Source organism: Mauremys mutica, chromosome 14 (assembly GCF_020497125.1).
Source record: "Mauremys mutica isolate MM-2020 ecotype Southern chromosome 14, ASM2049712v1, whole genome shotgun sequence".
Lineage (NCBI taxonomy): Eukaryota > Metazoa > Chordata > Testudines > Geoemydidae > Mauremys > Mauremys mutica.
Window position 1 is genome coordinate 15,162,915 of NC_059085.1, and position 13,687 is coordinate 15,176,601.

At 43.0% G+C, this 13,687-nt stretch overlaps 1 protein-coding gene and 1 pseudogene across 2 annotated transcripts; both read left to right on the forward strand.

Annotated features, from left to right (window-relative positions):
* The first annotated feature begins 22 nt into the window (after window positions 1-22).
* On the forward strand, window positions 23-7,576 carry LOC123349066 (ferritin heavy chain A-like). 2 transcript variants are annotated; one of them, XM_044986800.1, is made up of 4 exons: window positions 23-175; window positions 4,494-4,640; window positions 5,314-5,439; window positions 7,311-7,576. In XM_044986800.1, exons 1-4 carry the CDS (start codon window positions 74-76, stop codon window positions 7,464-7,466), a joined length of 531 nt encoding a protein of 176 aa, XP_044842735.1. In that variant the 5' UTR covers window positions 23-73; the 3' UTR covers window positions 7,467-7,576. The 2 variants fall into 2 exon arrangements, with proteins under 2 accessions (XP_044842735.1, XP_044842734.1); XM_044986799.1 differs by lacking the exon at window positions 23-175 and adding an exon at window positions 2,243-2,459.
* Window positions 7,577-11,189: 3,613 nt separating this feature from the next.
* On the forward strand, window positions 11,190-13,521 carry LOC123349075 (annotated as a pseudogene).
* The last annotated feature ends 166 nt before the right edge of the window (window positions 13,522-13,687 follow it).

The following is a 13,687-nucleotide window of genomic DNA, read 5'->3' on the forward strand; positions in this document are numbered from 1 at the left end:
GGGTTTTTCATTCAGTAGTGTTAGAACAGGCTCTAAGTTAGTATTTTATACCTATATTTTTTTAGGCAGAGATATGGACTTCCAGGTGTGTCAGAACTTTCCCTCTGAGAGTGAGGCTGCTGTTAATCACATAGTGAACCTAGAGCTATATGCTAGCTATATCTACTTGTCAGTGGTAAGGCCTTATTTTTTCTAGTATTCTAAAATAGAGAGTACAATGTATTTTAGACATGCGACAAAAAGAAAATTCTTGTAAAGATGTTTGGTTGAGGATAACAAGTTTTGCTAGGGCTAGTAGTCTCTGATTAGTAGCTCTTAATGGTGTAAGCATGTAAGTGAATACAGGTGAGCTCTCTTTAGTAAGGACATGGAGGTTGTTGGGTTAGATCTTTTAGGATACAAAACAAACTCAGCTCATCTTCAATAGCTATTTAAAGACACTAGGCTGTTGTGGAGAACTACACTGACTAAACAGCTTGTATCAAAGCCATACATCAACAAACAGTATTACAGTAACTTGTACATCCAGGTCCCTTAATAGAAAGACCAGTACTATTAACTGCATATGGGAGAATTCCTTACATGATGGAACTCTGGGAAATCCATGATTAACTCCAGGGAAGTGGAAGTTCTGAGGCTCTGATGGCATAAACTCAGGGTTTATCTAATCATACAACCCCAAAGCACATGTAAGAGTTGGGGGAGAAATGAGGGTTGTGTAGGCAGCTGAGTTTTTCCACCCACCTGTTTACTTTACATAGTCTATAACCTATTAAATATAAGTCTGAATTGTATTCTTTAACTGAGTTCTGTAGAGTTTGTTCCTGAAAACTAGGCCCAGAGTTATTGGGTGAAGGGATATTTCCTGAGAAAGGAAATCAAATAGTGGGGCACTGAGGAAATTACAGTGCAGAATGAATCCAATGGCACCATATGCCCTGGTGAACAATTTCGCCATCATATGCATAATACACATGTTTTTATAAATGAAATGAGTATTCCTTGAGTTGGTGCCTTTTTTTGCAAAAATATATTGGAGTGCGCTTTCTCCAACAGATCCATTAGCTCCATTTTCTGGTGTTCTTAGAAAATTGATCATGGATGTTTTTGTAGCTACCATCAGAAAATCCAAAAAGAGAGCGTACCTATGAAGAACTCATCTGTAATATCAAGAACTACAAACATAGCCATGGGTGAGTGTGTGTTATAGGTCTGCCTCAGTGTCCCTTTCATAGAGGAAATGAGTCTGTTACTGCCTCACTGAGAAAGCTTTAGCTTTAAAACTCAAGCTGTAGTAGCTCAATTTTCAAGTTCTGAAGGTTCTCCAATTCAATCCCCAATGTGTGACCCAAGATGGCCACAGTGGTTACTACACTTCTACTTAAGCTCCTGATATTTACAAATGCATTAGCATGTCACATCATGCCACATTCTTCTTATTCACACTTCAGTTTGATTTTTTCCCCCTATCCTTCTATGTCTTGACTATTCTTACTCCTCTGTGTTCTGAAGATGCTCCTGTCAGGTACATCAGATTCTTACGAGTGTTTCAGCAGTTCCTGATTGTTTCTGCTGCTTTCCTTTGTCCCTGCCACAGATTTGACCTCACTACTCTCTGATATCCCCGCTATCACTGCTCTGTGTTCTGTGACAGACATCAGGTGATCTGAATGTACAGAAACTAGAGGTGAGTCTGAACTAAAACCCCACATCCAAAAATACCTGAATGCTGAGGATGTTCAGATCTGGGTCTGGATGTTGCAGCTGGCTCCACTCTAGAATGGGTCAATCCAAAATTCCAGATCTAGACCCCTGAACCGAGTGGTTCAGGGGAAGCAGGACTTCAGAGCTTTCCATATAACAGGCAGATTATCAAACAGCTTTATTGGTAGGTAAGTAGCCTTGACACCATTCAAAAGATAGTATTAGAAACAATAAGACATGCCATTACAGGCATAATTCCCTCAAACTTCCCATTCTAGCTCTTCTTCCTTGGGAAATTGGGTGTAATTACTAACCCACTTTCTTTGCACGAAAACCAGAGATTTTCCTGTAGTGACTATGCTGTTCTAAGACAGTATCAATAAACCCATAAAGTTACAGGACAACAGGTGCTCTGTATTACTGAATCATCTGCTCAGTTGGGGCAATTCTGTTACAAACCATCCCCAGAATGCTGACTGGTTCCTGGATGAGGGCAGACATTTCAATTGGTTGGAGAGCCCATGACAAGCACACTCATCCTACTCTGAAGAGTATTAATGCCAGATGTGGAAGGTAACCCAGACTCTGGGTTCAGTGGTGTTTAAATTGTTAGTTTATACTGAAATTTATATCCAGCTATGAGTAGTAGTGTAATGGAGTCCCAGCTGTGTCAAAACTTTCATCGTGAATGCATGGCTGCTATCAATCGGATGGTGAACTTGGAACTGTATGCTAGCTATGTATATCTCTCTATGGTGAGTATGCCTAATGGTTTAAAACAGCAGCACTTCTAGAAGCTCTTTTCCTGAGCAATGCTCTGAACTGCAGCTGTTTGGGGCAAAACTTAGGAGCTGCTTTATTTATTTATTTATTTATTTTAAGTACTGAGGTGGGAAAAGACCCGTTCAATCTCTCTGCTAAATCTGGATTGTTTCTCATAGTACTTTTTTTTAAATTTGGTGGCTAGCTTGTACAGCTTTCAAAGCCTTAAATCGTGGTTTCAACAGGCTAATAAATCTTGTCAAAAGTCTTTTGTGATATTCAGTCTATTTCTGTGCATTGTTCCTAGCTATTCTCCAAGACACCAGCCTAAATGTCTTGTCATACTTGGTGTCTATAAGGCAGACAGATATGGTAAGTCTTTCTTGGTCAGCTCTAAAGCAAACTATAGACATACAGCCCTTCTAATCTTTCTAATTTAATTAATGTAGTCCCCCAATATACTTATTGCTCTACACTCCACTTAGGCCAGTTTTCCTATAACTTCTGAAAAATATGTAGCCCAAAAACTGAGCACTCCTTTCTAGCAGGGGGAGCTTATAGATATAGAGAGGGGAAATGCTATCCAGTTACAAGTGTAAGTTAGATTTGAACTGTATATTGTTACTATCTAGCAGCATGCAGTTTCCAGGCAGCACACCTGTTTGAAAATGAGAATTTTATTCTTCTGAGGAGAAACTGATATTTCAACATTTGTTTTTTGTCTTGAATCAGGATGGAATTGTAAAATTTTTGTAGAAAGAAAAGCCTCAATTAGGAACCACTACAATATTTTGCCTGGATGCTCAAAATGTTTTGTTTCAGGTTGGTTTGACAGTGACCGGCATCTGCCTTGGTGCCTCATGGGTGCTGTAGTCAGGGCCGGCTCTACAGGTTTTCCTGCTCCAAGCAGCGTGCCGAGGCCGCCGCGGACAGCGGGGGCAGTCCGTGCGCTGTTAGGGTGGCAGGCCCGTTTCCGCGGCGGTGGCAATTCGGTGGCAGCTTCTGTCTTCGGCTGGAAGACAGAAGCTGCGCCGCCGCGCACAGCTGAACATAGAAGCTGCTGCTGAATTGCCACCGCTGCAGAAACACGTGTGCTGCCCTAACAGCACGTGGACTGCCCCCACTGTCCGTGGTGGCAATTTGGCACGCTGCTTGGGGGGGGAAAACACTCAGACTGCTGCCCCTTGCAGGTTGCCGCCTCAAGCACATGCTTGGAATGCTGGTGCCTGGAGCCGGCCCTGGTTGTAGTCCACCCTGGGAGCCTGGAATAGAGAACTGCATCTCCCATGTTACACTGCAGCCATTCTGTGCTTCCAAGCAGGTGGTTAGACTGAGTGTGGAGGAGGAAGCAGGGAAAAGAGAGCTCTAAATCTGAGATGGCTCCAGAGCAGAGTCAGTAGTGGGGAAGGGTCTGTAACTGTAATTCCCATTGTATTAATCACCTAAGAATATATGCCTCTACTGCACTTTAATGTTTCAGTTGCTTTTAAAATTGTGTGGCTGTGTTCATTGTGGATAACTCAATGAAGGTATCTGCTCAATGAGCAGTTCAGTGTGTCCTTGTATGGAGATGGGGACTGTGGGATGCATTACCACAGATGTTGTCAAGGCCAAGAATATTTTTAATATTCAAAGAGGGATTGGATAGTTACATGGATAACAAGAATATCTAGAGTTAGAACAGTTAATACAGAAGTATTGGAATGGATAAGAACCTCATATTTAAGCCAATCTCTTCTTAGTTTTAAGATGAGACATCCATGAGGAGGTAGATTGCGTCACCTGTGCCTAATGTGTGGGTTCTGGACCTTCCTTTGAAGAACTGATGCTAGCTACTGGATGGGTCACAGGTTTTACAGAGTCGGGCAATTCCTGCACTGGTGTTCAGACCATGTCTATTATGTACACACCTTATTACACACGGTATTAAACAGGTAGCTGTACACCTGTCTAATGACAGATGATGGGAATATATAGTTCCTCTATAGGTCTAGTTGGCTCCATTAATCTCCTATCTCTCTCCCCAGTCCTATTACTTTGACCGTGATGATGTGGCCCTGAGGCACATGGCCCAGTTCCAGAGGAAGCAGTCCCGCAAGGAAAGGGAACATGCAGAGAAGTTCCTGAAATACCAGAACAGACGAGGAGGACGTATTATCCTGCAGGACATAAAGGTGAGAAACCAATCCGGGTGCAAGGGAAGGATCTCTGGAACTAAGCATGCAAAACAGGAGTCTAAGTATTTGTTTTAGGTATGTTTTTTGGCTGTAATTGATGGACTTCTACAGGAATATGACAGATGAGCTCAAGTAACAGCTCTCTAAATAGTTGGCTAGCTGACCTGTTTGTCTAGCTGTCTGACGAGGTATGGGCTTCAGAAGTAGAGGTACAGTATTAGTGTCCTCGCTTAGAGGAGAGGGGTGGCTGGCATCAGCTAATCTTTGTGGTAAAGAGGTGGTGGTTTGAGGAAAGTATTTGGCCTAGAATACCAAGGTAAATGTTCTGCCAAGTTGATAGTCATACAGGTCTACCAGTGCAAGAAGCTTGCAGCGCACCGGCCTGAGTAAATTTTAGCTCTCACTGGTGGTACCACAATCTGATACAGCATTGAGGCATATTGCTTGAAATAGGAATAACTAAGAAAACAAGTTAAACAAAAGCCCAGTGCAAGCTTCAGTGAGGGGAATGAACTCCCTGTGCCAGTGAGGCACACGGGTGATAGAAAGTGAAGCAGTGTGGCTTGGCCAAACAGAGGTATTGCATACTACAGAAGACACAGACTTCAGTAAGTGACGCTAGAAGGCCATTTGTTAAAGGGCACATAACTTTCTGTTTGGGCTTGTACAGAAGCCAGAGCGGGATGAGTGGGGGAACGGCCAGGAGGCCCTGGAATGTGCCTTGCAGCTGGAGAAGACTCTGAACCAGGCCCTGCTGGACCTGCACAAGCTGGCTACAGAGCAGAATGACCCCCATGTGAGTATGAGTGGGAGTTGAGACTGAAGCGGAGATGTATATGGGAACATACCCTACCTTTTCTGGGCAGGGAGTGGGAGATTTCTAATATGACCAGAGTGGCTGTTGGCCTATTTAGAATCTTTCAAACTAGAAGACATTTATCTGTTTGAGATTCCCTGACTAGCAGTTCCACCATGTAATGGTAATCTCACAAAATGGAGGGCATTTTAACTGCAAGCGCTCAGTGACACATTGACACAATACCTCTCCCTATGTAGTTGGCCATGAACAAGCTGCTTGGCACTCAACCCTGCACTGAAAAACAGGCCCAGGTCCTCAATGGAGCTATGCTGATTTGACAAGTGATGTCAAAAGTGACCTCTACTAAATGAGGATCTGGTCCACAACTGGAGCAAGACAGGAATCTTCTGTCAATGATGTTTGATGGAAAATGTGGTTTCTACAAAATTGAAAAGTTTCCATTGGAGAAACATCTTTCTACCAATATCTTTCAGAGTGTGTGTGTGTGTGTGTGTGGTGTGTGAACAATTTAACTTTTGGGTCATTGTAACACAATCTCTCATCCTGAACTGCCATGGAGCTTCATGGGGTTGCAGGTGACTCCTATCCCCCCTCTCATCTGTTGGCAGGGTGCTCTGTCCATGCTACAACTCACATGGTACACCCATTTTCTCTCTGGCTGAATCAAAGTGATGTCATTCATGGAATGTTGTCTGATTGGGTTCTCAGGCTTATGGAGGAGAATGGGGGCATGTGGCACCAGAACACCAACTCCCATGAGACACCACAGCAGCTCAGGCAGACAGGTTCCATGTCAAACTTAGCCAAAATGTGATGTTGCGTTTTTCCAGATTGGGGGTATGGGTGTGGAATTTTGTCCTGATTAGGAAACTTCAATTTTTGAGGTTTCCATCTAGAGTTAAATCATTTAGTCTAGCTCTTTCTGCAGAGGCAGGACCAAGTAAACCTAGACCATCTCTGACAAATGTTTGTGCAACTTGTTATTAAAATTTCTAATGGTGGGGATTGTACAGCATCATTGGAAGCCTTTCCCCAGGCTTAACTATCCCTACAGTTAGAAAGCTCTTCCTAATACCGAACCTAAATCTCCCTTGCTGCATATTAAGCCTGTTTCTACTTGTTCTACCTTCAGTAGGCATGGATGACAATTGATCACCATCCTCTTTATAAGTGCCCTTAATGTATTTGAAGACTGTTATGGATCCCTGCTCACTCCCTCTCTTTCTAAAGACTACACATGCTCAGTTTCTAAAGCTTGCTTCATAGGTCAAATATTCTAAACCTCTTATCATATTTGTTGCTCTCCCCTGGACTCTCTCTCCAGTGTAGCCATATCTTTAAGTGTGGCACTCAGAACTGGACACAGTACTGCAGCTTGGGCCTAGTAAAGAGGGCAACTATCTCTTGCATCTCTCACTCAACACTTCTGTTAATATGCCCCAGAATATTAGCTTTTTCCACAACTGTATCACATTGTTGACTCATTCAGTTTGTCATGTACTATAACTCCTAGTTCCTTTTCAGCAGCACAGTACAACTGCCTAGCCAGCTACTCCCCATTTTGTATATGTGCATTTGATTTTTTTTGTTTTGTTTACTGTTCTGCCATTAATATTGTTTCTTTCAGAAACTTACAGGTCTTCTTATTTTCCTTTTCTTCTTCATATATTTTATTCCCTTGGAATCTTGCCTACCAGTTGAGTTGGGATGAAAGGTGGAAGTAGCAAAACTTTTTATAGGATTGAAATTCCAATTTTTCTTCCTCTCTACACATATCACCTGTTCTGCTGTACTGTCACTTCATGTTTAAGTGATATCTATTCTTCATAATCTTGCTCTCTCTCTAGCTATGTGACTTTCTGAAGTCCGACTACCTGGAGGAGCAGGTGAGGGCTATCAAGCAGCTGGGAGACCACCTCACCAACCTGAAGCGCCTGGAAGTGCCCCAGAATGGCATGGGAGAGTACCTGTTTGACAAGCTCACCCTGCGGGAGAGCAGCTGAATTTCACTCTGAGATACTGCCTAGCTTGGTGATGCCTCTGTGCACAGAGAAGATGAATTGACTGAATGCTAAATACTGTGAATAAAACATGGCTTTCAGTTGTAACTTGATACTTTTTGGCCTCACTGTGTGCTGTAGTGAACTGGCTTACATGTATCGTTTTGCTGTACTTACAGGCAATAGAACTCAAAATACTGTTAGTGCTCTAACTACTACACTTTAATAACATGCATGTGCTTCTTGACTATACGTTTCAGATTCCTGCTGAAGTGGGTAACACTCAATATCCCTTCCTGTCTTATCCCTCAACCACTACCCTAAACAGATGCAGAAACTACTGCATGTACAAATAAGCTTATTTTCTTATAGTCACTTAATAACCAACCTCTCTCTATCTTCCACTCAAGTCTGCCATACTGTTGGCTCTCTAGACAATATTTCTACACCAGTGAGACTCTCTCTCTTCCCTCCCCCCCCCCCCATCACTGCAGGTAGTGTGTGGAAAATCTCTATCTCTAAGATTCTGACTAAGCAGAATGATGCCACGTACTAGTATCCCTTGGAAGTAGTCTAGTGTCTCTCAAATAGAGCTTTCCAGGACTGTTCTGCCACCTGACTTCTATAGGCAGCAGTTTGCAATGGGCAGAGACGCTATTTTGTCAGAAGCTACCTGGAAAGCTGTAGTTGGAGGGAGGGAGGAACCTTTCCTGAGCACAGTGGTATCCCTCCCATTTACAGGGCTCTGGCATTGGATTTATGAGAACCGAGGTACCATGCCAGGCTGAATGTGTTCAAAGATCATCTCTGCAGTGTTCTCAGCATTGAGTTCTCATGTCTAAAAAGGTACCATATAGGTGGTGAGAAATAGTAACTGTGTTTAAGGCATCAGTATGAAAGACTAGCGATCTTGGCTTGTAGTAGCTACCTTTGCGCTGGCCACTGTTGACATGGGGTAAATGCCATGGCTTCCTTGTCTTTTATTTCCTTAGAAGGAAGACAGCTAAACTCACTGACATATAGATACCAACAAGAAACCTTTACAAAAATTCTATTTTCTGTTGTGTAACGCTTTGTAAGGGTTTAGTGCCACCTAAGGGGGGCCCTGATCCAATGCTGATAATATGTTGCTAGTTTTGTTCCTTTCCCTTACCTTCTCCATCACTGTCCTTCACAGGAGAGGCTAGTTAGGACAGTTTGGGCTGCCCAGGAATGTTTGCTCCAGCAGAAGAGCTGCAGGTGATAAATAATGGGTTGGCAGAAATTTGGTTGCTCTAGTGTATTTAGATGTTGTTTTGCAACATTGTGGTCCTGATCCCTTTGATTTAGCTTTGCCCATATTAAAAATGTGGAATGCAGATTTTCAAGCTGGTTGAATATTGGCTGAGATGGACTGTTAGTATTATAGGCTATTAAGGAAATTCATTAATTGATTTACCCACTTCCCTTGGTGAGCTCATGCACCGTGGAAGTGGGGAGAATTCCTTTCATTTTTACCCTCTGGTGTGATTGTGGAAGGAACCAGGATCAGGCTTTTCCCTCTACATGCTAAAACCTGTGTTTGTTTTTTTTAGGAGTGAAAGGAAGAGAAGAAAAATCAGTGTGACATCTCAGAGGGATAATGGCACCTGTCCCTGTGTTTCTTAAAATTCATTCACTCCCACACAGACCTCCTGCACCGACAGAGGCCAGGTGCCATCAGTGCATAACATTTTGAAGATGCACCCATAAAATGTTTTGAATAAAAAAGGTAGCAAGGCATTGCCTTTCACTGGAAAAAAAAATTGAGAAATCATTGCATGTGGGTCATGGGACTTTTGCCTGTTTTTAAAAACACACTCACATATTTCATCTTCTGCCCCAGCATGAGATTTAATGGAAGACACACTGTAATTATCTACTGCCTCCTTCACGTGCAATAGGATGCGCCATGTTTGGGTTTTACCCTTGCCACGAATGCTACTTGCTGTTCCTGTGACCACTGCTGCCAATATTCCTAGGCCTGTGCTGCTGTTTATTGCCATCAAGTCCTTTCCTCTTCCCTTAGGCCTCTGGAGTTGCTAGTTTTCCCTGTTCTCCATGTTCTATTTTTGTTTGTTTATTTCTGGTAGTGCTCACAATGTGCTAGGTGCTGTACAAATATAACAAAAAGCACAGTCCCTGCTCCAAAGAGTTAATACTGAACTGTGTACCTTCTGCTCTTGGCTTTTTCCAGTCTTATCTATGTCAAACCTCAGGTCCTTTCCAGGGATCTGAAGAGTGGGGATTTAAAGATGCATAGATCCAGAATGGACTACTGTGATCAATGAGCTTGACCTCCTGTATAACACAGGCCATGGGACTTCCTCAGAATAATTCCTAGAGCACATCTTTTAGAAAACCATCCAATCTAGATTTAAAAACTGACAGTGAGGGAAATTGTTCCAGTGGTTAATTACTCACTGTTAAAAATGTACACCTTATTTCCAGTCTGAATTTGTCTAGTTTCAACTTCCAGCCACTGGATCATGTCAGACCTTTCGTTACTAGAAATGTCTACGCCTTTCTCTGGTACTTATAAACTGTAATCAAGTCACCCTTTTAACTTCTCTTTGTAAAGCTAAATAGATTGAGCTCTTTAAGTCGATCACCATAAGGCAGGCTTTTAATGAGTCATGTGGCTCTTCTCTGAATCCTTCCCAATTTTTCCAACATCCCTTTTGACTTATGGACAACAGAACTGGACAAAGTATTTCCAGTGCCAAATAGGGTAAAACAACCTCTCTGCTCCTTCCTGAGATTCCCCTGTTTATGCCTCCAAGGATCAAATTAGCACTTTTGGCCACAGCATTGCACTGGGAGTTCATGTTCAGGCGATTATCTGCAATGACCCCAAAATCTTTTTCAGAGTCGTTGCTTCCCAAGATAGAATCTCCCATCCTGTAAGTATGGCCTACATTCTTTGTTTCCAAATGTATACATTTGCATTTAGCCCTGTTAAAATACATTTTGTTTTCCTGCACCCAGTTTACCAAGAGATCTTGATCATTCTGTATTGTGCTCTTCATTATTCACCATTCCCACAATTTGTGTCATCTACAAACTTTATCCGTGATGTTTTCATGTTTTCTTCCAGGTCTTTCCTCAAAATGTCAAAAGCATAGGATCAAAACAGCTGCCCTGTGGGACTCCTGCTCACTGGTGATTCCCCATTTCAAATGTTCTTGATAGAACAGTAGCTGTGTTAGGCAACATTTCAGAAAACTAAAGGGCCCTGGCCTCCCTTTGGAGAGGGCATAGGAAAGAGGGACACTCCCGAGAGCATTTTATCTAATCTAATCATCATAGGGCTTCAACCTATTCCCCCAAACATCCCATTACCACTCCTTCCATTGCTCACAAAGCCTTGTGAGGAATTAGATTCATCTGCTGAACTTTGTTCTTTTGTCCCCCCTGTCTGTGTGGCCTACACCACTGATGTTAAATGTGGTAATATTTAAATGTCATGTTACCTATGGAAACTGAGAAACAGCCCAACCCACAGTCCTTACTGATTCTTTAGTAAGGAAGGATGTTTCCATAGGCCATCAATAGCAGTGAATCACACCCACACCTGGCTTTGAACACTATTAAAACCTGCTGTGGAAGCAGAGGCTTTGTGGTGTTGGTGAGTTGTGGGATTTTGTATAAGAGTGTTTGAATGGAAGTTGGTTTAGTTTACTGCTAAAGTTTCTATTTTATGAAGGAATGGAGTCCCAGAACTTCCCTGCTGAGTGTGAGGCTGGTGTGAACTGTATGGTAAACCTGGAACTGTATGCCAGTGGTGTCTATTTGTCTATGCTGAGTGTTTATTTTTCTTTCAGAGCAAAGGAAGCAGATAGAAGTGTTCTTGAGAGACATATGAAGCCATTTCTTTAAAACTTACTAACTAATCTATATTTTTAAATGATGTAACTTATCAGTTTTTACACTGAATAGTAGAACCACTTGACACCCTGCTAAATGCCTCCTCTTCTTGAAAGCTCTCTTGCAGTCAGTTCCAAATGGGTTGGGTTGGGGGTAAAAGAACAGCTTACTGGAATGCTTTGCGCTTTATGTTCATAGAACCTCTTTCCAAAGCTGACGTCGGTTACCGGGATTCATGTTAAAATGTGGCCTTCTCCCTGACCCCTTTTAACCATTTAAATATTTCAGTTAAAAGGGTTGCTCTAGTAATATTAAATCCTCTTTTGGACTGGTATGGTAACTAACTATGCTGAGTATGCAAAGCTGTGTGGGAATTTCTGACTCCTAAATAACTAATTAGGGTTATCTCAGTTTCTATAAAACACAATAATTTGGCTATGGGGGGAGTTAACTAACTCTATCAATGCAAAGAATATGCTGCTTAATACTTTACTTCCCAAGGAGAGCTATGAAGTATACCTGCTGGGTCTAGAAGATTGTCAAATTCAGGCACTCAAAAGCTGTTCTGTGTGAGGTTCATGTTCGTAGCCACCTCAGAAGTATGATGGGTTAGGTTGTGTGGATTTAATTGGGAATCACTCTCTTTAGAGTTAAGTTCCCCTTTGTGTAGTAGAAGGAAAATTTTCCATGGGTATCTGACATCACATGACAAAGGTCTTTGTTAATATCTTCTACTTCTCCCCAATCTCACTACTTTGACCGTGATGCTGTTGCCCTGAGGCACGTGCTCCAGGTCCTGAAGGAGCAGTCCCATGAGGAAAGGGAGCAGGCAGAGAAGTTCCTGATGTATCAGAACAAGCGAGGGGGACGCATTGTCCTTCAGGACATCCAGGCGGGAGAGAATTTCTGTATCCAAGAATGGAACTGCTTGTCTGAACTCCCCAGGGAAAGGGGCTAAGTAATAGGGGAATAGCACAGAACATGGTATGCTGGCCTTGCCCCCAAAAAGTCATCTCCACATAATCAGCCATAGGCCTCTCAGTGACGGAAGAGGCCTCAGTTAGCAGAAGAAGAAAAGATAACATAACATAGGACATTGTTTTTTTGAAAGGCTAGGGCTGGAACTGCAACAGCTGGTGTAGTGCTGGACACTAGTCAGTGACTAGAGCTTCAAATGACTAATATTGGTCGGTGTACATGAGCGATGACAGAACCTGAGGGGCCAGGAGAAACTTTTTTTTCTCTTTTGCTGTTCCCCTGCACCTAACTGCTTTATCGTCCCCTGTCATGAGGAAAGAAAACTGAAATAAATGCAGCTTCCAAGGGATGAAAACTTGTGCTTTGTAAATGAAAATGCTGTTGCTGAGAAGCAAGGCGAGAGTATCTCACTGCAGGGTGTGAATCTATTCTCTGGCACAGAAGCCAGAGTGGGATGAGTGGGGGGAACATCCTGGAGACCCTGCAGCTGGAGAAGACTCTGAACCAGGCCCTGGCTACTGAGAAGAATGATCCCTGGGTGAGTGAACTGTGACTAAGAAGGGGAAAACAGCTGCCTTTTCCTACAGTGGTTCAGAAAAGACAACTGGGGTAGATTTGGGAAGCAGCATGGGCAATATGGGGACCTATGTAGGGCAGCCCTTCCAAAAGGCAAGTGTTAGAACGTATTTCCCAAGTCTCCTTTCTCAAGGTGTGGTGGAAGGGTGAATATTTCTATTATAAAGATGATGGAGAGGAAGAGTCCAGTCTGTTTTCATGTAGGTATATGACTACACCATATGTCATGCCCTGTGCTGCAGCTCCTTTAGGAAACTGGACAGCTTCTCATGCACTGATGGGACACCTTCCAAAATTCATACAGCCCCCATTGCTAGGGACATGATCCAGACTGGCTTCTTTGCAGACAGTAAGAGAGCTCTAACGACAGACTTGTTCCTCTCTCAAACTTGAGGTCCCCTCACAAGATAATGCCATTTAATGAGTACCTGCAATGGCTAAAAATGTGTGCCTCTAACTCCTATTTGTAATCCTCCTGGAGTCTGAGTATCTGGAGGAGCAGGTGAAGGGCATCAAGCAGCTGGGAGACCACCTCACCAACCTGAAGCTCCTGGGAGTGCCCCAGAACAGCATGGGAGAGTACCTGTTTGACAAGCACACCCTGGGGGAGAGCAGCTGAACTTCATGGTGTAGAACCAGTCCACTGTACTGGCTCACCAGTGCATAGTTGTATTGCCTTATTTGCAATGTATGAGAATAAAATATGGTGCTCAGTTGTGGCTCATCTGACTTTGCTTACAGGGTGCTCTAATTAAACTCATCAGGGTTGTGAGCCCCTGGCAACA